The 24,395-nt window shown below is 40.2% G+C and overlaps 1 protein-coding gene across 2 annotated transcripts in view; it reads left to right on the top strand.

The window, feature by feature from the left end:
* Positions 1–24,395, top strand: part of CDON (cell adhesion associated, oncogene regulated) — a 101,072-nt gene that overhangs the window by 55,611 nt on the left and 21,066 nt on the right. For both annotated transcript variants that reach the window (XM_079929134.1, XM_079929133.1), the window contains 9 exons: positions 1,976–2,265; positions 3,868–4,042; positions 6,154–6,282; positions 9,660–9,863; positions 11,445–11,626; positions 12,110–12,215; positions 16,964–17,086; positions 20,240–20,461; positions 22,469–22,719. In XM_079929134.1, the coding sequence (XP_079785260.1) occupies positions 1,976–2,265; positions 3,868–4,042; positions 6,154–6,282; positions 9,660–9,863; positions 11,445–11,626; positions 12,110–12,215; positions 16,964–17,086; positions 20,240–20,461; positions 22,469–22,719 (1,682 nt within the window). The remainder of the gene's footprint in view (positions 1–1,975; positions 2,266–3,867; positions 4,043–6,153; positions 6,283–9,659; positions 9,864–11,444; positions 11,627–12,109; positions 12,216–16,963; positions 17,087–20,239; positions 20,462–22,468; positions 22,720–24,395) is intronic.

Raw genomic sequence — 24,395 nt, 5'->3', positions numbered from 1 at the left:
TTATTTGTTATGAAGGGGGGGTAAGCAAGATGACTCTCTCCCCCACCTTTTTTTCTTTCCAGAGACCTTGGGTTTTTGAGGTCCTGGATGTACAAATATTTGTAGAGTGAGTTGTAACTTTTCAAAACTATAATGGGAGTTGGCCTGGGGTCCTAAATAGTTTAGGGTGGGGTTGCTGGTTTGAGTGGTCACAGTGGGAACAACTTTGGCAGATCTGGTTCCGTTCCCTGTTGAACTGGTTTCAACTCAGAGTCATTAATTCATAGACATTACCATAGTTATAGTACTTAGAAAGCCAGAGTTTTATCAATCTGTTTTCCAATTCAAAAAACATTCTACCTTAAAAAATGCTAGATGTCTCTCCTGACCATTTCACAGAGTTATTCTGAAGATAACTTGAGATCATGTATGTGAAGAACCTTTGGAAAGTACTGTGAAGGCCTTATGAATTGTATCTAGTATCTGTGAGTGCTCAAATTCTGTTATCCGGAATGGTAGAAGAAAATTAATTGAATCCCCTTTTTGATAAAAGCTATGGAAAAGTCTCATTGCAGCCTGAACACAAGTGGAATTTTGATACTTCTGCACTAGACACAGGCTGTAGCATAACATTTTTTCTCACGCCTCTGTATAAACTGAGGCGTGTGGTATTCAAACGCTCCTACAGCCAAATACCACTTCCCGGTGGTGACCTGCCCAGAGGATCCATGAAACACTAATGATAAAAAGGTCCTTGTCCACTGCCCTAAGCCACAGCTAATTGCCTCTACTTGCTAGAGTCCATCTCTTCATTAACAGGCTCTCCACCACACCCTTCACATCCAGCCCACATTCTGACTCACTAGATAAACACGGCTGTTCCAGGAGCAGTACTTGGAAGCTGTCTCAGTGACCTTAATTAGTTTTCTCCTCTATTATTTTCCCACTAGCTTCTTGTTTTCTTTGACGGAGGACGCTTCTGGGACACCTTTTCTCTCTTTCAAACAAACAGAGAACCAGAGAACCGACCTGCCACTGTTAGTCCTGTTTTTTGGTTGGTTCTCTGTGAAACTGCAGTAGCTCTCCTAATACACTCCCACCTTTCACCAGGAATCCGACTTCATTGTGGAAAAGAAACTCTGCCGTTGTTTCCTCAGCTCCCTTCCTCCACAAAAGTAGGAGACTTTTCATTGCCAGTATTAATAGTGCTTTAGAGGAACTGGGCTGTCAACCCTCGGGTTTTATTGTGCTGGAAGTTTGTTTTCATAAATTGCTCTCTCCTCACCATACGTGCTCACCCACGTCCCCTCCCTCTCCCTCCCTCCCCCTCTCCCCCTCTCCCTCCCCCCCCATCACCCCTCTCCACAGCTAGCTTGGGCATCTATCTGTATGTGGCAGCACTACAGTAGGGGTGCCAGGCCTTCTTAAAGCTTAAGCCTGGAAGAGGGCAGCCTCTCTTGGGCCTGGCGTCGGTTAAAACGAGTCACAGGGCAGCTGGGATTCAGCGTGGGAGGGGACTGCTCAAGGGTGTGAATATTGAGATATCTTTGGAGACTAGCTACCCAGTAGGTAATAGCCTGCCTCTTGACCTTTTCTTTACTATTTTACTTTTTTCCCAAGGGAATGCATTACTCATTGTGTTTCGTTTACCAACTAGAGTTAAAGTTGTTCTCCAACTTAAAATCTTCTGAGGTTACACTAGCAAATTGCTGTTGTAAAAGAGGGAATGCTGGTGTCGAGCAAGGAAGAATGGCGTCCTTTCAGCTACTAAACTCCTGCATCATAGAACTGATTTTTCAGACAATTAATTTGCTCCTTCATGAATAAGAGATGGCTACTGGAGATTAGATGTTTCCATGAATCATAAATTGAAATGTTACCTACTTTAACTTCTAGGGCTCAAACCGTGCTGACAGTGTGTTAGATCACTGTATGAGAGACCCTGAAATAATGAATTTCTTCTATCCCCTCTTTTTCTTTCTCCCTTTCTCTGCAGTTCCTTTTGAAACAAATACAAAAGCAGAAATAGTCACACCTTCTGATCCCACTCAGAATGATAAAAGTGATGGTTCAGAAACTGGACTATTGAGCTCATTTCCATTGAAGGAACATTCCAGGGCTACAGAATCATCATCAGAGAAAAATGCTAGTGGTGCCTCTGTCCCCGATGCCCCCATCATTCTGAGCCCCCCACAGACGCACACACCAGATACGTACAACCTGGTCTGGAGGGCGGGGAAGGATGGCGGGCTGCCCATCAATGCCTATTTTGTGAAGTATCGAAAGGTAATGTCTTCTCATTTATCATCTTTCCCTTCCCACACCTTCACATCCTGTGTATAACACATGCTTATTATCTTTCACATTTGTGGAGTGGCAGGAAACAGGAGTGTCCCAGAATGATGAGTTTGGGAGAGAAATGCCAGCAATCATGCTGGATTTACCAGTCTTATAAAAGCAGTAAGAATGAAGTACAAATAATTTCCCCTCAAATTGGGATTCTAAGAACCCAGTAGCTTCTAGACATTTTTAATCAAATATTTTAATCCCTTGGGTATAAAATTCTATAAACCAATTTTTAAAAAGTAATTCCTTCCCTCTCTGAGATGGCAGAATGCAGTTTATTTAGTAAAAAAGCAGTTTCTTATTAGAAACAACTGTTTGAACAAAGTTGTCCCTTATAATCTCTGACAAATGTTTTCATTTCAAGTTCTCTTCTTAATTGTATTAAAACCTTACATTGTTTGGTCATTTATTATGATGAACCTTGATTGTCTCAGTTGATTTTTCAGATGATGTTTTTCATCCACAGTCTTCTATTAAAGCAAAATGAAAAAAAATCTCCCCTCTTTGTTTAATGAGACTAAATGAAATGGGAGGAGATGCACTCATATTTAAAATAATTTTCTATGTTCAAGACATTTTGGTATCCATCATTTAACAGTAATATTTTTTCTTTAGGTATTTTTTTATTGAAGTATAGTTGATTTACAATGTTGTGTTAATTACTGCTGTACAGCAAAGTGATTCAGTTATACCTATAGATACATCCTTTTTTTCATATTCTTTTCCATTATGGCTTATCACAGGATATTGGATATAGTTCTCTGTGCTATGCAGTAGGACCTTGTTGTTTATCCATCCTGTATATAAAAGCTTACATCTGCTAACCCTAGCCTAGCCTCCCACTCCATCCCTCCCCTTATAGTAATATTTTTAATATCTGGAAAAATTAACATGGTGATATTTGAGAGTTTATTCACCGTTTGTAACCTGATGGTTCTAGATGCGGATAGTTTCACTTGTATTCTTATCCACGTGAAACTTCCCATGTAATGTTGGCTCTTGGTTCCATTAATCGAGACCCAACGGATTGGATCTCTTTCTGTTTCCTCGAGCTCACATTGAACAGTGTCAAGACATGAAGCAAGACTGTTGGAAATATATAATGAATAATTATATAATTTATAGACATACATAATATATATTTTGATTTATCATATATCATGCATAATATATACTATCATTAATACATGTTATTGTATACTTATTTAATTCTCCCATTAGCCCAGTAAGAAAGGAGCATTGTTTCCATTATAAGAAAAGGAAACAAACTGGGTGATCAAATAACTTGCTTGAGGCCGTAAGTTAGTGGCAGCTAATGGAGCAGGAATCTTTTCACAGTGAGAATCCCTAAGTTCTTGCTATAGGGCTCCTTCTATTTCTTAATGTGGAGAGGTGTTACATCTCTTTCACTTTTGATAGTGTATTACTTCCCAAAATTCATCTGGAATTGAATGATTTCTAGTTTTTATCTAGTTGGAATGGAAGATTCTTCTGCCCTGTATCTCGTTTTTTTTAAAAAATGCCTTATTTTCCCTTGAGTAGCTGGAAGGTGGTGTTGGCGTGGTGGGAAGATGGCACACAGTTCGAGTCCCAGGAAGTGAAAATGAGCTCCATTTAACGGAACTGGAGCCGTCGAGTCTCTACGAAGTTTTGATGGTGGCAAGGAGTGCAGCAGGTGAAGGACAGCCTGCCATGCTCACCTTCCGAACCAGCAAAGGTGAATATAATCTTCCTTAAATGGAAGGAGTTGGCTGTCTTGATGTCGCTTTAATAATAAGTGTCTTTTGGGGTAGTAGAGATTCTTGTTTATAGTGCTACTAAATAAACCTTTTATAGTAACTTTCGAAGCCACGTTTGGATGGTTGTATTCTTCTATTCCATCCAGTATTTCACAGATATTTTTGAGGGCTTGTTATAGGTAAGACAGTAGGGTAGGTGACGCAGGGAAGATGAAGATGATCAAGACAAGATCCATCCTAATGGAGCTTCTGCTTTGTTAAGAAAGGTAACATATATGCATAAATACCAACTCAAGGCAAAGTTTCAGTTCAGCTAATGTTTACTGAATGGCTTCTCTGTGCCAGGCAATAAACAAAATAGACAATACTCCTTTGCCCTCATGGAGCTTCCATTCTAGTTGGGAGAGATACGTGATAAGAACATTAGTAGGTGGTGAGTGTTAACAAGAGAAATAAATTAAGGGATGGGTATAGTATAGGAAGTGTATGAGATAGCAGTTGTCACAATTTGAGCAGGTGGCCAGAGAACTCCTCAATGAGTAGTTGAGAGCAGAGCAGAACTTAAAGGAGGTGCGTGAAAACTATGTGGGTATCTAGGGCAAGAACATCCCAGTAGAGAGGATAGCATGTGCAAAGGCCCTGGGGTGGGTGTACTTGGTGTGCCCTAGGAACACTGAGGGGCCGTAGTGATGGGAGTAAAGTACGTGGGGAGGGGAGAACGCTCAGGGAATTGGCAGAGTGGCCAAAGCACTAAGTACGTTGTCCACCCTGCAAGGACACTGACTTTGAACCTGAGTGAGCCAGAAGCTTTGGAGGGTTTTGAGCAGAGTTGTGACACAATCTGTTGTGTGTTTCAATGGGACATACTGGCTGTAGGGTAAGGATAGACTGGAGGAGGGCAAGGGAATAGGGAGAGAAACCAGATCTGACAAGGACTAGGAAAGACTTACAGAGAAGGTGCCAGAGGATAGTCTTTCTGTGGGGTAGCTTGTGAGGGTAGCTTGATTGAAAAGATGCCATTGCAGGTTGGCCATAAATGAACAAAAAGACTTCAGTGAGCAGAGATGGGAACTGGAGAGAGGAGTATTCTTAGGGTGGCACAGTATTAAAAAGGAGTTCTGATGATTGAGAAGAAATTGTCTATTGGCTTTTGAAAAAGATCCTTTGGGACTTCCCTGCTGGTGCAGTGGTTAAGAATCCACCTGCCAATGCAGGAGACACAGGTTCAAGCCCTGGTCCGGGAAGATCCCACATGCCACGGAGCAACTAAACCTGTGCGCCACAACTGCTGAACTCGTGTGCCACAACTACTGAAGCCTGCGCACCTAGAGCCTGTGCTGCACAACAAGAGAAGCCACTACACACCGCAACAAAGAGTAGCCCCCACTCGCCGCAACTAGAGAAAGCCCGCGCCCAGCAACAAAGACCCAGTGGAGCCAAAAAAAATTAATTAATTAATAAAACGAAAAAAAAGAAAAAGAAAAAGACCCTTTCATCTAATTAGTGAGTCTGGCCTGAAAAATAATGAGTATTTCTTATTTGAAATGTATTTTGAGTTAACTTCCGTAATTAGTCCTTAGTTGTTTATAAAGTCTGACCTACAAATACTGAATAGTAAGCATGTATTTCAGTTTTAAAACAATCACCCAATTTCACTTTTTGCCTCTTGAAATTTTAAAACTTAACATGACAGCTTTCTCGTGAAGAAGCTTAACAGAAGCGCTTAAATAATGAATTTATGTGTCAGAATTAAGAAGTATGTACAGTAAAAAGAAAAATGAGTGAATAGTTTGAAAACCTTCACTCTAGTCATTTGGCTTTTTCACTTGTGTCATTTTCTCTATGTGTAAATTAAAGCTAGCCTGGTGAAGAAAGACACATTTTAGTTATAGGTACTACAAAAAGCCAAAGTAATTTTTAAAGTTAATTCCTCATATTAGCTAAGTAATTACAATGTAGGTTTTAATTTTAGACACTGTAACGATAAGTTTATATATTTATATCTATATGCCAGGTGAGTTTCATAGTATCTTTTCTTATTTATACATAGATGCTTATATTATATTATATTATTATTATATCTTTCTAGAGAAAACAACATCATCCAAAAACACTCAGGTCTCCTCTCCACCTGTCGGCATCCCTAAGCGCCCTGTTGTTTCAGAGGCTGCAGACAACTTTGGAGTGATACTCACAGATCCTTCCAGGCACAGTGGAGGTAAAGAGAAGACCCTTCATTTATTCATTTTGCTTGTTTTCAGATGTAACTGACCTGTTTCAGATTATTTGGGGGTGGAGTGGCACAGGGTGTTTGTTTACTATTCAGATTATATACTACCATGCAGCTCTTTTAAGTTCTATTTCAACCATTTTTTAAATGTCCTATATTCAGATCTTGGTAACCCAGTACAATGGTTTGTATTTAAACTCAAATTCAAAATGTTATGGTACTAAGTTTTTATAACTCACAAAAGGAATTTTTCTGTCTCCTCTTGGCAAGGAAACCAAATTTACATTTGAACTCTGAACATCTGACTCTTTTTAAAAAAAATGATTTGTCAAAACGTATGATGGTACCTAGAGTAAGATTTAGTTTTTTTAATTGAATGGACTACATGGCATACTCAGCATTATTGTTATATCTTACGGTTTTTAGATGCCATAGCAGTAGAATTTTCAAAAGACTTCTTTTTAGTACTTAATCACACATGAATTCTACTGTTACAACATAATGTGCTTTTCGTGATCTAGGGAAGGCTTAACATTTTATTGCTGAGCTCTAAGAATTTTCAAGCTTCTCTTCCCTATTTTTATAGTCTTCCATGCATTGGTTTCAGACAAAAGCAAGCCACAACATTTGAACACCCTTCTGGAGCACCTCTGCTTCTTCAATATCATGAGCTGCTTTTTCTTGAGTCCTTTTACTTCTGAGGAACCTTTCCGCTTCCTTAAGCAGAGATAGGAGTGTCAACGTCATAGGTATAAAACTGACATCGGAAGAACAAAAACCTTATGACTTAACACATTGTACTAAATGCTGGAGCAGCAGAAATAAAATGAGTCTTGCACTTGGAGAAGTTTACAGTATAGTGGATGTTACAGACAATTAAACCAATACCAATATAGTAGGGAAGACAGACAAATTAACCCATAACAGTGATTTTGATTCCACCCTTGTTGTTGTGAGGTCAAAAGAGAAATATCTAAATCACTCACTTGGTAGGAAGGAGGCCCAGTGGTGATGAGAGGCGTCCTGATCTAAGCCTCAAAGATAAGAATGTTACCGCTGGATGAAGAAATAGGAGAAGGAGTTCTAGGCAGAGACCCCTCCTTGTGCAGAGACAGATGAATGACATGTTCTATTTCATTTAGAGATTCAGAGATTTTATTGAGCGTGACTGGTTGCTGTGTGAAGTGATGCTACAGTGGGGAGGTGGGTGGGTGCCGTATATGATGTACTTAAAAACTTAGTCTTTCCCCAGAAGCTATAAAGTAGCCTGAAGGATTTTAGAGACGGGATAGGAGGAGTGGCAGCAGGTAAGGCTTAGAAATAAAGATAGTGGCAGTGTGAGTGGAGAAGGAGGACACGGGTGAGAGATAAAGGGAGTTGAATCTACACTGAATGAGAGGAAGAACTATGGTGCCTTGGGCTTGGGCAACTTGGACCATTTACCAAGATAGGTAATAAGAATCTTTAGGTGAAGATGGTGGATTCTGTTCTGGAAATCATGAGTTTGGAGTTATCCAAGCAGAGATAACCATAAAGAAGTGATTTATCTAATCTTCACAACCTCCCTGTGAGGAAGGTTAGCATAACTGTTTTACAAATGAGGACCCTGAGACTCTCAAGGGGGTTATGCAGCTCGCCTAAGGTCATCCAGAAAGGTCATGGTCATGCACCATCCAGAAAGCGGTGGAACTGCTGTTCACAGTCAGATATTTGAACGCCAAGAGCAGTATTCTTTCTTCTCTCTCCTAACAGTCACACACTATTTCTTTTAGGTATTGACGATATTCTCCTCAGTAGAGATTTTCCCCTAATAACTTTCTTTTTCTGTTTGGTCTGTGGTATTCTTTGATGAGTTTTAACCTCACGTGAATCAACGTAGGAAGTTGTTTGGTTATCTGGTATTAAAAAAAAAGAGATTCACTAACACTTCTATTCATTCTGTTTCCATTGCTTTCTAACTTGAAAGGAATACTGTAAGTATCATGCCAAGTTGCCTGCTTTGAATATCTTCCTCTTTTTATCCATTAAGCAGTTTATTTTTAAAATGCCACAGTTTTCTCCATGCAGGTACCATATGCAACATTATTTTGTTCTTGTGTATTGGTAGTCAGATTGAAGAGGTGTTGAGACAGAGGGTTGTTGCTTGAGGCCAGGCCCAGGCTGGACAGAGACAGGGCTCCCTGAGTAATTCACCAGAGTAATGTAACCATGGCCCAGAGTTGGTCCTCCTTGTTTTAGCTCTAGAAACTTGATTGTTAGCATGCCAAAGGAGAGTTGGTCTCTTGAGAACCAGCTCACGCTTACAAAATTCACAGGTGATTAATGTAAACTGAAATGGGCAGTTTAATGTAACTGTCATACAGACCAGATTGTTTCTATCTGCATCCTTTCCTTTAGGAACCAAATGGGAAGCCCCTTATAACCACAAGATTGCTTGGTCAGCAAGAAGTGTGAGGTACACGGTTTAAATGACTGATGAACTCACTGCTGAGGTTTCCACCTGCCACAGAATTGAAACCTTCCCATTTGGGGACTAGGACATACCCTCCCCTCGGCAGTGCTAACCAAAAACCGCCAGACATTAGTCCTCTGACCCCCTTTTTCTACAAGGTCATGTGCGTGATCACGTGGATTACCAGTTTCCTGATAGCACTTGTCTCGTTACTTAACTGCGCATCCTGCCTTCCTGCTTTCTCTCCTCCCATTTTTATTAGTATTGATATTATTGGTTAAGTTTTATCCCTATTTACTGCTAGCAGTCTGTTTTTTGGAGTAGCATTCCCACAAAAGTAATAGCTACATTACTGATTGTTGATAGGCTACCATAGTAATAGCTAATATAATAATCTGTGGACCGTTTGCTGAATATGTTTTCTGCAGCTTGGATGGGTAAAGAAAAACATTTAAGTCACACATCATTTTGAAAATTTGCCATAAATTTTAACCACAGTCAGACTTGAAGCACCAGGTGATAATGACGTCTTCACTGTTTTAGCCAGGAATCCAAGATAGCATGGTCATAATGATCATACTCATTAACTTTCAGTGTTTCAGAGCTAATTATCAAATTTATAAATTTTGGGGCTTCCCTGGTGGCGCAGTGGGAGAGGCCCGCGTGCCACAAAAAAAAAAAAAATTAATAAATTATTTCACTCTTCCTTCCTTCTGTGCTGTACTTGGAGATTTCATTGCCCATTAGCTTTTAACAGAGGACTGGAGGGTAGTCATAATACTGTTAACTCTGGAAAGAAGTTTGGTGAAGAGCCGTTAAGACAATGATGTTTGGGATTTATCCCTTGCAGTCCATTTGAGTCATTCTTGTCTCTGCTGCCGCGGGTTATTGAAATGAATGTTTCCATTTCCAGTCCCAGAGGCACCTGATCGGCCCACTATCTCCACTGCATCAGAGACGTCCGTCTATGTCACTTGGATTCCTCGGGCAAATGGGGGGTCTCCAATCACTGCCTTCAAGGTCGAATATAAACGGATGCGGACTAGCGATTGGCTGGTGGCAGCTGAAGACATTCCTCCTTCCAAACTCTCTGTGGAAGTGCGTAGTTTAGAGCCAGGTAGTGATATGCAAACATTTTCTTTTAAACTATCAGTGCTGACTTTAGATGCAAATTCTTAATAATCTCATATTCTTCTAATTGTTAAAGTAATATGAGCTTATTGTATAAAAATTTGAAAATAAAATATAAAAAGAGAATAGTCACCTGAAACCCACCCATCCAGAGATAACCATTGTTTATATTTTCTTGTATTTCTTTCTAGTCTTTTTTCCTTTCTAATACAAACCAGGATCGTGCCATAAATATTATCTTGTGACCCCTTTCCTCTATATTATATCATACGCATTTTCCAATATCATTAACAATTCTTCAGAAACTCAATTTTTAATAACTGTGTATCTACCAAGTAAGTACACCATGATTTTCTTAACCATTCATCATTTCTGGGCTTTAGATTATTTCTAACTGTGGATAAATAGAAACAGTGTTGTGGTGACATCTTTGTATGTGTGTGTGTTTGTGTGTGTGTGTGTGTGTGTGTGTGTGTGTGTCTGTTTTGCTGTGAATGAATATTTTAAGAGAAAAATTGCTTATTTGACTAAAATCGATCTGATGATACATCTGAGCATGGTTAGACCCATTGCTTTATTTGAAGCAATGAAGACGAGACAACACTAACACCTCTTTGTTCTGTAAGTTTTGTTTCAGCAGCAGGGGATTCCCCCAGCCTCCCCAGTGTATGAAAGAAATTAAACTGTAAAAGAGAAAAGCAGTAATCACAAGTCAACTTTCTTTACTTTTATTTGTTTAGGTTTCATGACCATTTTTGTTGATGGACTTTTAAATGTACTTTAGTAGCAAATACCTGTGTTTGTCTAAACAGGCAACATGACGAGCCCAGGAACATGTAGGTACAGTTGGGAGAAGATGGCAGTTTTAAATATGGGCAAAGCTAAGGAACATTTTGCAGGCAGAAAAGACTGTCTTCAGATGCCCAGGGGTTATTTTTGAGCTTTTAGGCAACTTGCTTTAGGAGTCTAATTTATTCTTTAGATTCAGATTTTCAGAAACTCACAATCCTTAGAGGTTTTTTTAAGTTCTTAATATCTAATCCAAACAGATACCTTCTGTTGTAGCTTAAATCTGCTCCCCTTATCCTATTATTAGCGGTAGCAGAGTGACATCTGCTATCACCCACACAGTGCCTCTTCACAAACGTATTCACTGTATTAAACTTCGCTTCAGTTGTTTCTTTCAAAGGGAAAAGAACCTAGTTTTGAGCACAGATACACCAGCTAGTCCTGTATTTGATGGGTATGACTTTAGAACAGGATGTTGAAAGAGTAACGTGCTCTTTCCCATTTTCTCCCTGCCCCGTTCCATGACGGACATCATCCGTCTCTCCCAGTGACTCCCAATAAGGTCTTGTAATCTTGAACACACTCAGTGAACACATGCAATACCAGTGAATAGGAGTTGGCAACTGTGTTGAAATCTATTCACCATCTAGGCTTTCGAGGATGTTGTTGTTATTGTAGAGAGATACTTAAGCACAATTGTCGTATTTTGAATATTGTCCTTTCAGATGTCTTATTATAGCTTTAAAAAAATTATGGTTTTCTTCCCCCCCGCCAAAAGGTTCAACATACAAATTTAGGGTCATTGCTGTCAACCATTATGGTGAGAGTTTTCGGAGTTCGGCCTCTCGTCCTTATCAGGTGGCTGGGTTCCCCAATCGTTTTTCTAACCGTCCAATAACTGGACCTCACATTGCATACACAGAAGCTGTCAGTGATACTCAGATCATGCTCAAGTGGACGGTAAGTAAAACATCTTCTCTAATGAGAAGAGTTTCTGATTGGGCCATGTTAATTTAATATCTTGTGACACAATACTATGAACGGCAAATTTTTGAACTTTCAAGTAAGGGGAAATTGAAGGGCACAGATATTTGTGTAAGAGCACATGTTATAAGGGGGCAGGTTTAAAAATAAAATGATTGTCTCCTCAGCTCTCATCCAAGTGTTAACTTAATCGCCTTTTCACGTTTTATTCCTTTGGAACCCAATGTACTTTTATGTCTTTGAACCTGGTGAGATATATTGCTTTATTTTTGTTTAGCCCTGCAGTAAGCTAAAATGCTCTTAATACCTCTGAATACCTTTAAATTAAATTTAAAATGGCCATCAAGGATGTTTGCAAAATGAAGCTAAAAAATATTGCCACACAGATAAATAAATCTTAATGGATGTGGAAGTTACATTTATTTTTGTCTTTGACAAGTCTTTGCTTCTCTTTTCTAGTACATTCCATCAAGTAACAATAACACTCCCATTCAAGGATTTTATATCTATTACCGGCCAACAGATAGTGACAATGACAGTGATTACAAGAGGGATATTGTAGAAGGTAAGTTACAAGGACAAGTGGGAGTCCTAATAAAGGAGCTTTGGAGGGAGAGGGTTTATAAATATTATGAAAAACATTATCCCAAGTTAAGATAGAGTAAAAAAATGCAATGGTATATGTACTATTACTTTGAATTTTTCCCAAAGAAAGATAATTTTTCCAATTTAGTGCAGTGGACCCTTGAAGCATGGGGGCGTTAATCCTCGTATAACTTACAGTCGGCCCTCCCTATCCAGGGTTCCTCCACATCTGCAGGTTCGACCCACCACAGGCTGTGTAGTAGTGTAGCATTTACTATGGAGTATCTGTGTAAAAGTGGACCCACGTTGTCAAGGGTCAACTGTATATATACCGTCTTACATTTGCTTAAAGAAACAGTCAGTTACGAAAGAGTGGGGGAGATATGATTTGTCAGTAGTTCGTCTGAAAAAAATTTTTCTGTTTTGTTTAAATGAATAGTGGCCTGAATATAAAAATCAATTACAACTTCTAGCTATATTAAAAAAAAGAATGTCTCAGGCAACAGTTCCATTGAAGTCTGTCCTAGAAAGATCACATCTTGAGCGTGTTACCCATTTTTAGAGATGCTGAGAAGTTGAATATATGTAGAGAAGAAAACAGCTGAGAGCACAAAGCCTGTTGAAACTGCCTTTTGACTACATTTAAAATATAATCCAGGGACTTCCCTGGTGGTCCAGTGGTTAGGACTCCGCACTTGCACTGCCAAGGGCCCAGGTTCAACCCCTGGTTGGGGAATCCACAAGCTGCACTGCACAACCAAAAATAAAAATAATTAACTAATTAATTTTAAAAAAAGAAAGAAAGAAAAAGAAAATATAATCTGGAACTTTGCCTGCGGTCTGAGGGCCGCACACGGTCTGGCTGGCGCCTGCCTCACCTCCACTATGTGTCACGCACTCTCCCTTTCTCACCGTGTCTTCCATCACGCATGGGCCTTCTTTCTGTCTCCTCGTGTGCACCAAGATCTTTCCTGCCTCGGGACCTTGACACACGGCAGTTCCAGCTACCTCCCCCAAGGCTTCATCTAGGACCTCCACTTCTGTCTGTTGTGTGCTTGAATGTTCCTTGCTCAGAGAACCCCCTCCCGTTGACAGGAGATGCCCTTGTGATTTCTAACCATGCGCTTTGTGTTCACTTCATACAGTTTATCCTAGTTTAGTTGTGTGTATGTGTGTGTGTACGGAATTATTTGCTTAAAGTTTGTCTCCCCCACTAAATGTTAACCTCCTTGTGGGCAAAGGGCCTTCTTTCCCACAGCTGTGTCCCAGGTCCTACAGCGATGAGATGTTTGGTGTTTATTGAATGAAGGAATGAATGAATGCTTGGAGTCCAGAAAGAACAGTGGAGTGTCTGGGAATGATCAGACTGGAAAAAAGACGACGAACCAGCAACAGGACAGCTGTCTCCAAGTATTTAAGGACTAGGATGTTTAAGAGGAACTCAACCTGTTGGGGTGGGAGAGGGGGGCTACAAGGGAGTTTTTTGAAGAAGAACCCTCCAATACTGCATTTTTAACATGGTTCTCTCACAAAATAATAAGCTCCCTAATTCGGGAGGTGTTCAGTAGAAGCTGGGTGCCTGTTTCTCAGTGATATCTTGGAAGGGATTCTTAGTTTGGGAGGAAAGCTTCTTCCAAGGTCTTTTTTTCACTCCAAGATTCTTCTTTTTTGAAATATTAATCTCCTAATGGATTGTGTCAGAAAATCGTCCCAGGCCAAGGTTTCTTTCCTCTGAATTCTTGACGTCAAATACTGCCACATAGTTTTTTGTTACAAGTAGTTTTATAATAAATTACTTTTAATATGCACCATCACATTTCTTGAAATATTGCAGCATTCCTTTTACTGTTTATCCAATGGAATTACTTTTGTAATATGATGAAAAATTTATTGTCTAAGTTTTAATACCCAGCATAGTTTTTGAATGAAAGAGTGATTGTTTCTCTTCTTAATCTGGAAAAGTAGGAAAGAAACGAGTCCCCCAAATCTGCTTTAGACGTTAAGAGTTGGGGAAATGTGGAAAGATCATTGTTAGTGGCAAAAGGATTCTGTGAAGTTGAGATGGTAGCTGCCTTGAGGGAGCAGTGGCGGGAGGAAGCATGATGGGGATGGGGGAGCCAGGACCCCTCTCTCTCTTCGCCTGGGTGCTGGTCCCATGGCTGTGTTCTGCTCGTGAACATTCAGCTGTACAGTGATGGGTACTTTTCCATATGCATATTTTACTTCATAAAAAAGCTGTTTAAAAAACAAAATGGAAAGAATTGTTAGTGACTGGTCTACACTTTAGTCCTGGCTCGGTCTTCATTTTAGTTTATCTGGGTTAGGCGAGTGGGGCTCTCAGATTTTTATTTTTAAAATCTTTTGAGAGAGGCTACACTTTTGTTAGAAAATCGTTGTAAACAAGGCAAATGTCAGTAAAATGAACATCCGTCTCTGTCTCCAGCTGTATCACTCTCTTCCCCACCTTTCTGGGTTTTACTCTAGAAACAATCCTCTGATAAAGGGTTTCTAAACTATTATATTCTCTAGTGAAATCTTTGAACTTTTGCAGACTTGAGTGATGTGACTGTTGAGTGTGGAACTGGGAAATTGCTCTAAAGAAGACTTTGTTTTCACTACAAGCATCTGTACATGTGAGCTTTGCCTTGTGGTTCACAGAGAACTTGTTTATGACCGTAATAGATGGAGCAGTTAGATGTTTAAGTGGGCTTCACTGTGTTGTGTAATTCGCTCCTTCCTTATTTTCAAGTTTATGCACTTGAAATTCTTTTTGTGGCAGTTAGAAACTATTGGCTTGTTTTCCCAAAGCGAGGAGCAGAAGTATTTATCCTTTGTACCTGAAGTTTTCTTTAAAGTTTTAGATTACTTATGTATATTGACTCAAAATTGTTTAAGCTTTGAAACACAATTACATTGTTAAAGAATACAGTAAGAGAAGAGCAATTATATTAAGTTATCCTATCTTCTGAATTAGGTTCCACGTTTAGATAAACTCAACGTTTCCAACATACCATGTTTTCGTGATGAATATTTTAATCTTGTAAATTAAGTTGAGTTCCAGGTAAATCAAACTATCAGTCATCCTGATCTTTAAGCCTGTGCTTTGGTTTTTCACCCTTTCTAAAATATTCTTGGAGAAAAATCTGCTTGCTAAGCAAAGGATATGCTGGTTGGTTGATTTTAAACCTAATAATGCACTTAGGTGTCTTATTCATCAGTGAGCCCTAAAACTTTCTCTTTGCCGATATTTCCTGTAATTGGAATAATTACCATAACACGGGATGTTAATCTAACAAAATATGTATTACTTTATTCTCTCTTATTAGAAACATATCAGAAGTTTAGTTTAATTCCATTTTTTTACTAGTGCTACGAAAGGAAAACTTCAAATCTAGTGTAATAATTATTCAAGCGAATGGTGATAGGTGAGTGGAGGGCTGGGAAAGACCTAAAGATATGGGAAAAAGTTGAAGTCTTTTAGAAAAGTTTTTGGAATTTAAAAATAGATCTGTTCCTATCTCAGGTAGATTTTGAGGCAAGTTTCTTTTAGGGTCCTCTTTACACTTATAAGTGGGGCATAGAATTCAGAATTCCTCACTTCTTGAGCTCTTCATAGTCCCTTGATCCTAAAACAAGCAGATTCTCTTCCTTCTAAAATATGGGGCTTATAAAATATGAACGAGGGGCTTTGTGTTGGTGTCCTGGAAGGGCGTCAGGGTGCTTCCGGGTCAAGGTGTTTTTGTCTGTGTTGACTTAGAAAGGATCCCAGAGCTATTGGTCCTGTCAGCCAAGTAGATATGACTTGTGTGCGTGGATTGGTTTGGTTTTGTTTTTCTTCCCCTTTAATCGACTCTTAAATCAGTTGGTGGTATAGTTGAGTTTCTAAGAAACAGTGGAAACAGGTTGAAGAGGTGTTTTCTAAGAAGGATTAAAAGTGTCTGGCAGAAGTGTCCCTGTTTATTAAAGTTTGTCACAGGTCCACAGAAGTAAAAACGGAGAGTCATTTATACTGGAGTGTTCAGTTTAGAAGTGTTTCTAAATGAAATGCTGGCTGCGCACTGTGGATAACAGAATCATTCTGTTAGAGATGCTTGTGTGGTTTGGAGACCCTGGTGCAAAAGAAAAGAAATGGTGGGAGCGGTAGCCAAGAGTTTCCCATAGTAGACTTTGCTTTCTGACTGTTCTCGAATTCAGGCATTCATTTATATGTTGGATCATGTTGTGTCTATTACAGTGGAACTGAGAGTTTCATTGAGGCCTGTCTTGTAAGTGGTCACTTGTTCTGGGTAAGGCACTGTTTTCTGACCTCATACGTGGCATTGCTTTCTGGTTAGGTGGACAGAGTGATTGACTTGCTGGGCTGAAGTAGGGGATCAAAGGACTTGAGGTGGTTTTTTGTTTTGTTTTACTTATGCATAAAATTAACATGTATTTTATGAAGGACTTACTACTAATTACTTGTAATGAATCAAAGTCTGCCCACACACAGGTAGAGCTTTAATTCAGTTTCTCTCTTCTCTTTACCATTTTTTCATGCCATGTAATAGAAATGCTATCTATCTGTTGTGCATTGCTAAAATATTTATATGAAGTACACTTTTATCGCACAAACTGACTATATGCTGGTGGCCGCTGCTCCAACCTCATTTCAAAATTACGAAGTGATTTTATTGACACTGTTGTTTAGGTTGTGGGTTGTAAAGCTCATCTTTTATTTTTCCTTTCTAGGTTCAAAGCAGTGGCACATGATAGGCCACCTGCAGCCAGAAACCTCCTATGATATTAAAATGCAATGCTTCAATGAAGGAGGAGAGAGCGAGTTTAGTAACGTGATGATCTGTGAGACGAAAGGTAGGGGAGGGGTCAGAATTAGTGCTTTTCTCCCTGGACAGAACTAGAGTTCTGAACTCTGGATTATTCCTCCTGACTGTCAATATATTTACTAAAGAAACTTTGGACCATTTTTTAGGTGCGTCCATTTAGACTGTCCCAACAGTCTAGCCTTCTGTCGGCTAGAGAACTTGCCTTAAGAATAGTTTACATAAAGGCTTCCCTGGTGGCGCAGTGGTTGAGAGTCCGCCTGCCGATGCAGGGGACACGGGTTCGTGCCCTGGTCCGGGAAGATCCCACATGCCACGGAGCGGCTGGGCCCGTGAGCCGTGGCCGCTGAGCCTGCGCGTCTGGAGCCTGTTGCTCCGCAACGGGAGAGGCCACAACAGTGAGAGACCCGCGTACTGCAAAAAAAAAAAAAATAGTTTACATAAGCGTTCATTGTATTCATTAACTTCTGTGTGACTCTGAGTAAGTCATTTCTTTTTTTTTCCTCCATGAAGGAACAGAAATATTTGCTGACTAATTATCTGAGACTGCTGTGAGAATTAGAATCCTTAAAAAAAAAGTATAAGGGTGTTTAAGGAAAAGCACTACGTACGTTTAAAGTGGTTTCTTGAATGACAGATACGTATAACACTACCTACTCGTTCAATGAAGCGTAGTAAAGTTCAGAATTAGTCGATAATTCTAAAGTGAAATTCTCAGCTCTGCCTGCAGACATAGATTAGCTGTAAAATATTACCATCGTTGAAAACAGAAGATACCACACTTGGATAATAGAAATAGCCAAAGTAGAAACAGGCTCAGAAAGATTGAATTATAAAGCTAAGACTCGGTTTCCTTGTTTAATTCTGAATCATGTGTCTTCCTGCTGCAAATCCCACATATTAAATTCACATTTAAACATATATACACACAGACCTGTAGACTTACCTTGAATTTCACTTGTTTAGCATATATTTGAATACCTTTTTGTACTGAACACTGTGATATGTTCATGAGCATTTCTTACTTGCCTCCAGAGTGCTGTGAAACCTGGAGCAAAATTACATAAAAATGAAATTTCTCATCTCTGTTCCCAAGACATTTAAGAGTCTAGCCAGGCGGAACATAAAACACAGACAATAATGTGCTAACTGTGCTGTTTTTAAGTGTTATTAATTTTTTTTGTTTGTTTGTTTTTTGCGGTACGCGGGCCTCTCACCGCTGCAGCCTCTCCCGTTGCGGAGCACAGGCTCCGGACGCGCAGGCTCAGCGGCCATGGCTCATGGGCCCAGCCGCTCCGTGGCATGTGGGATCCTCCCGGACCGGGGCACGAACCCGTGTCCCCTGCATCGGCAGGCGGACTCTCAACCACTGCGCCACCAGGGAAGCCCCAAGTGTTATTAATTGACTTTGCTGGGGAATCAAAGGTTCTACCTACAGACTTTCAGATCAGTGAAAAAAAAACTTTAAAATGTTAACTGTTCATACTGAATGAGTTTCTAATGTGTTACACAGTCCCAGCCTGTTTAAGTAGAACATCTGATGCATGATTTCTCCTTTTAAAGAAATGACTCAGAGTTCTTGCTGTGAACAACAATTGTCTTATCTTTAGTAATTCAGTACATATTGGAGGCCAGCCTCTTTCCCCCCCCCTTAAAGATCATAGACTGTCACGACTTTCCTTTCGTTCTCTGCTTTCTCTGTATGGTTTTCACCTCACATTGCTCATGTCATGCTCCTGCTGTCTCTTCTTATTCATGTTAATGGGACTGTGTCACTCACCATCCACTGCAAAAGTTTCTGACATCAGGGAGAGGTTGGCAACTGGTCCTCAAGCTTGGTGGAATTTTGAATACATTAAGAGTAAATAAAGAGTGAATAAACCTGACGGACTTCCCTGAGTAATCATGGTATTTCGTGTGCGATCTGTAACACCCATTTTTGTCTCAGAAACTTGTTTGTTGTCTTTGGAATTGTCAGGGACCTTAGAATTGTATAATTCAACATACCACCCAAAGTAGAAATTTCCTACAGAGACTCTCTGCCAGGTATTCTTCCAGCTTTCAGTGATGGAGAGCTCTTTCCTTGGAAAGGCAGCCTCTCGTTGACTGATTTCCAGCCCTGTTCTGCATAGTTGAAGTTGCTAGAAAAGAGAACCCCAATAGAATGTTTGTTGAAGTAGATTTTTTTAAAGACAAGAGAACCCCAATAGAATGTTTGTTGAAGTAGATTTTTTTAAAGTAGATTTTTTTTACACTCTGCTCCTGTAAGTTATTAGGATAACAGGAAGTATACTATAGTAACTAATAATAATGACAAAATGGATTGAACACTGCCGCGTGCCAGGCTCCATGCTGAGAGCTTTACTCTTCATGACAACCTATGATGGGGCTGTTATTATTATCTCTATTTTCCACCTGCAGAAACTGGTTCATGGAGGTCAAAGTCTTACAGCTAAGGATAAGTGATGGAACAGGTTAAAAACCTGGGCAGTCCGGTTCTAGAGATCCGGCCATCGACCACTATGCTCTACTGCTTTTCTATGACAGTTAAAGCATCAAGGGCATGTTATTTGGGGACAGAGAAAATGGGGTTTGTGTCCCACCTGTTATTAGCTTTTGTGGTCGCCATTATCCAGAGGACCAGTGAATTAGGGAAGAGCACTGCGTCTATGTGGACTCCAGCATTTTTGGGTTTGGGAAGTTTAATATTATGTGTGAGGTTTTCGGAATCGTATAGAATTGTTCTAGTAGTCCAGAGTCATGTCTTCTAATATTTTTCACAATCGAGAGGCATAAAATATCTAATTGTGAGTCTCATTCAGCTCAAAGTATATCAGATCGAAAGGAGTTATTGTCCCATCTGTAAGTTGAAATAGTTTTATGTCAACTCTTTGGGAGTCTTCTGCAAGTACAATTGAGCAGATAATCATATAGCAGCTTGGGTTAGACCAAGTGCATCTGTGTCTCTGATCTTATAATTTCTTTAGAATTTGTGACCTAAAACCTTGACATTAGATTTTTAAACTTTTGAGTCCTCTTTGTGACTCACTGGTGGTCAGATCATCTCAGTACCAAGCGTAAACAGACTGGCTTGGATTCCTAACCAGACCTCCTTCGGAGAGTAAACCATTTCATGGAGTCTGTCTTCACTCTGACATCATGTTTTCCTGTATATTTCAACTAGTGAAACGGGTTCCTGGAGCTTCTGAGTACCCTGTCAAAGACCTGAGCACCCCTCCAAATTCTTCGGGGAGTGGAGGAAATGCTGGGCCCGCAAGCAGTCCCGCCAGAAGCAGTGACATGCTGTATCTGATCGTCGGCTGCGTTCTGGGTGTAATGGTGCTCATCCTCATGGCTTTCATTGCCATGTGCCTGTGGAAGAACCGCCAGCAGAATCCCATACAGAGTAAGTCATCCATCAGTGTCTCCTTCCCTTTTTCTAAAGATCAGTAGAGAAAGATTGTCAGAATAAATATTGATTCCTAACACGTTCACGTATGAGTGTCGTGGTATAAAACACACTCGATACTCTTCATTCAGTGGAGGTGACTTTAAAACAGTTCTAGCTGTAAGCCAAAGTAAGTGGAGCATCAGATTAAATTGCCCAGGAGAAATAAACAACAAAGCCCAAACTAAGCAGGTCTCTATGTAAATAGCCGACTTAGTGCTGGGAAACTCTGGCTCTGTCGGACCACCAAAGAGGAGGAGGACTTGAAGCGTGAGCTTTGGAATTGCTGCAGGAGCCCCTTCATACGGGTCCAAATCTTGTCAGCGAGGAATGGAAAAGGCATGATGGAAAGGAGGGTAGTGAAGACTTTTCTAAGTTACTGTCCTGGGATGACACAGATGAAGGTACTACAGTCCTGATTCGGTACTTAATGTACTAAAACTTCTGCAGAGTGGCGTCCCCACCCCCAAACGTGTCCAGTAGTAGGAGTGTCCGAGCTGTCAGTGATGGTGCATTAGAACCCTGTTCCCTTTTCTTTCCCCATTTTTCTTCCCCTCACATTCCTACCATTTCTCTTCCCTCAGCTATCATAAAAGAGCACAGTCAGATCAATCAGAGTCTTTAGTCTCTCCTGGGAGGAAGTATTTTGGTTTCCTCTTTGGCCCCAGGAGAAAGAGATGAGAAAAGAGCAGAGGAAGACCCCAGCCGTGACAGGCACTTGAGCAGCTCTTAGCCGGTTCCTGCCCGTGGTCCCTTTTTAGTGAACAGCTCGGGGTGGGGTGGGGCGGAGAAGGGGGGTAGAAAGTGATGTATTTTTATTGCCTTGGCGCCTTCCAGGAGATAGGCAGGGAGAGAAGTGGTGGCGGTACCAGGCTGAAAGAGCTGGCCATCCCTTGATTGGGTCTTTTTCTAAATGGTTTTAATGTCATTGACTCTGAGTGTGTGAGAGTGCGCTGAACCATTAAAAGAAGAGTATTGATCTGGTTGTCTGAGCGAGATTAATCTGGCTAAAGTCATTTTCCTTTGTGACTTGATAACATGTTGGAAGATGGGAATTTATGACGGTAATGTTCATTCCGTCGTTCATTCAGAAGATACTCGTTGGCTCTCTCCTGTGTGCTCTGCACTGTGGTGGACAGTGCAGGTATAATGCCCTCTCCTTATAGTTTAGTGGAGAAGAGAAGCAGGTATACTGATAATAACACACCTGTGATAATAACACACCTGTCATAGGAAGAGGAACACCTAGTCCAGTTTTGGCGCCTCCAATACCTGTGAAGAATCGATCGAAACTCTGACAACGAATCCTGTGCAGTTTAGATAATATACTTTCTAAAGGACATTTCACTTTGTCTAAATATATCTGGTAGGTGTGCCTCTGGGAATCAGATATTTGAGGTAGTTGTTGAAATGCTTTTAATATAAGGAAAGGGAATAATTAGCCTTTTGCCGTTGGTGCCTCAAAACTTCCAACTTGGCTGTAATAAGCAAAGAACTATATGAATAGCGAATGTTTCCCCAACCCCATCCTTTTACTTAAAAGTGGTGTTTATTGCTTTTTGAAATATCCTACCTAAACTTATCCTGTTGTACAATTTCTTTCAGCACTTGGAAGCACAGGGGAATTTAAACACCTTTTCGTTGTGTTGCCGTTACTTTGATAGTTTCAGCTTGCATAGTTTACTAATTCTCTTTTGAGTAATTTCTCTCTGGTTAATTTCTCCTCCCATTAAAGAGTCATAACTAACTTACAGTTCCTGGCTGACTCCACCCTGTAAAGGAAATAACAGCAATAATTTTATTAAAGCATATCTCACAGGCAGGCTTTAAGCGAACACTTTTTTAGAGTATTTTATTTTAGTATAGTTATAGTTTATTAAGGGTTTAATTAATAAAACTTCCTAAGCAAGAAGAATTGTCCGTTTCAGTATCTTACCTTTTCTTTTTGTTGTTCTCTTTTAACAGAATATGACCCACCAGGTTATCTCTACCAAGGGTCAGATGTGACCGGGCAGATGGTGGAATACACCACTCTGCCTGGCACAAGCCAAATAAACAGAAATGTTCATGGAAGCTTCAGCAATGGCTGCTCCCATCTCCACCATAAGCTCCCCAGTGGAGTCAGCGGGAGCTTAAATGGAGGACTCTACTCTGGGCGCACGAGCTCTCTAACCAGGACACGTGTGGATTTTGAACATCCTCGTCATCTAGTGAATGTAAGAGACCCAATTATAAATAAAAGCGCCCCTGTGCCCCACGGTGCCAGGATACAAGAACAGGGCCAGCATGCGTGATTTTTCCCAATATAGAAACCTCACAGGTTCACTGGAGTGGACGTAGCATGTATCACCGGCAGCCCCTTGATCCAGAGTCATGTTTGGAAGCTTTCTATTATCAGGCAGGAGTTATATTAATCAATCTGATTTATATTTTTTAATTATTTGGCACTGGAAGTACAGGACCAGTAGCAAACAGACTGGAAGTTATTCTTGCGATGAAGCGGAAATACCATTGAGCGTGGACCAAACCAAATACTTTAAATTTGATTTATTTAGAGCAAACTCTGAAAGCTCATATGCTTAGACGAGTCAGGCAGATCTTGAAACTGAGTGAAGCAAGTTGGGGATGGGACAGAAGCGGTGGAGGCGTGGGAGAGTTGTGCACTGTCTTCAAGCAGCGGCCCGGTTCAGCGCCCATTGTTTGTATGCAGAGCTGAGGGCCCCGTGTGGCCTGGTCTTCTGATTTTTCACGACATCCGTAAATCTAGGTGAAATCACCAGATTTTTTTACACGTTGGCAACTAATTCCAGTTTTAGAAAGCGTTGGGTGGGCCATGCACAGCATGTCTGCAGGCCACCAGATTGTCACTTCTGACCCCCTGTGAGGTTTTTCTGATTTGTTTTGCCCCATGTGTGTTTCTCTGGTTTATGTTTTACAATATTAGTATTCTCTAGCCACAAGGGGTGATAAACCTTTAAAACTACTATATTTCAGGGATAACCAGCTGATAGAGTTTAGTTTTTGAAATGAGAGTAGAATGACGGACGTATTTTAGATTTGTGCTGGCGAAAGAGATTCTCTGCACTAGGCAGTTTGATTTATTACATCCTTTGGATGTGCATCCACATTATTTTTCAGTCAGATAGATAATATGTTTAGTTGGTCGATTAGGCACTCGTTTATGTTTTTGTCATTGTTCTGATTACAGATATATTTGCCCGTAACCCACAATGTGCTAAAGTTTGGAGAAGTTTAGAGATTTTTTTTTTTTTTTATCTTCAACAGTAGTAAAGGTTATTAAAATATTACCTTTGGAGAACAAAACTATAATATATATTTGTACCTAAAAGCTAGAAATCTAATGGCTTTCCTGTGACCTAGCTTTAGTATGTCATAGAAAAAATATTTAATTTGCTTTAGTGCATCTCATTACCAAACGAGAATAATGATTTCATTATTTTGTGTGGAAAGACATGGCTTATATTCAGACTCTCTAAACTTTTTTTGTCACCATTCCTAGTCCAAACTACTAACATTGTCCAAGAAACTGAAGGAGAGAGCATGACGCTTTGAATAGCACATGCTGTTTCCATAAGAAGAAAAAATAACTCTGATGCTTGCTGTAGTATTTGAACACAGTACTTTGTGTTTTTTGAACAATGAGTTGCTATTTAAATGAGAGTTGCCCCATTCAGTGTACAATTTTAGAGGTTATCCTCTGTGATCTTAACTCATTCATTTTCTTACTATTCTCTTTTGGGAAGGTGGACATAGGGACATATTTTATTTATTTATTTTATTATTATTATTATTATTTTTGCGGTACACGGGCCTCTCACTGCTGTGGCCTCTCCCGTTGCGGAGCACAGGCTCCGGACGCGCAGGCTCAGCG

This window comes from Stenella coeruleoalba (genome assembly GCF_951394435.1).
Source record: "Stenella coeruleoalba genome assembly, chromosome: 8".
In the NCBI taxonomy this organism is placed as follows: Eukaryota; Metazoa; Chordata; class Mammalia; order Artiodactyla; family Delphinidae; genus Stenella; species Stenella coeruleoalba.
Note: the sequence above shows the minus strand (reverse complement) of the source record. Positions and strands in the feature narration are given on the sequence as shown.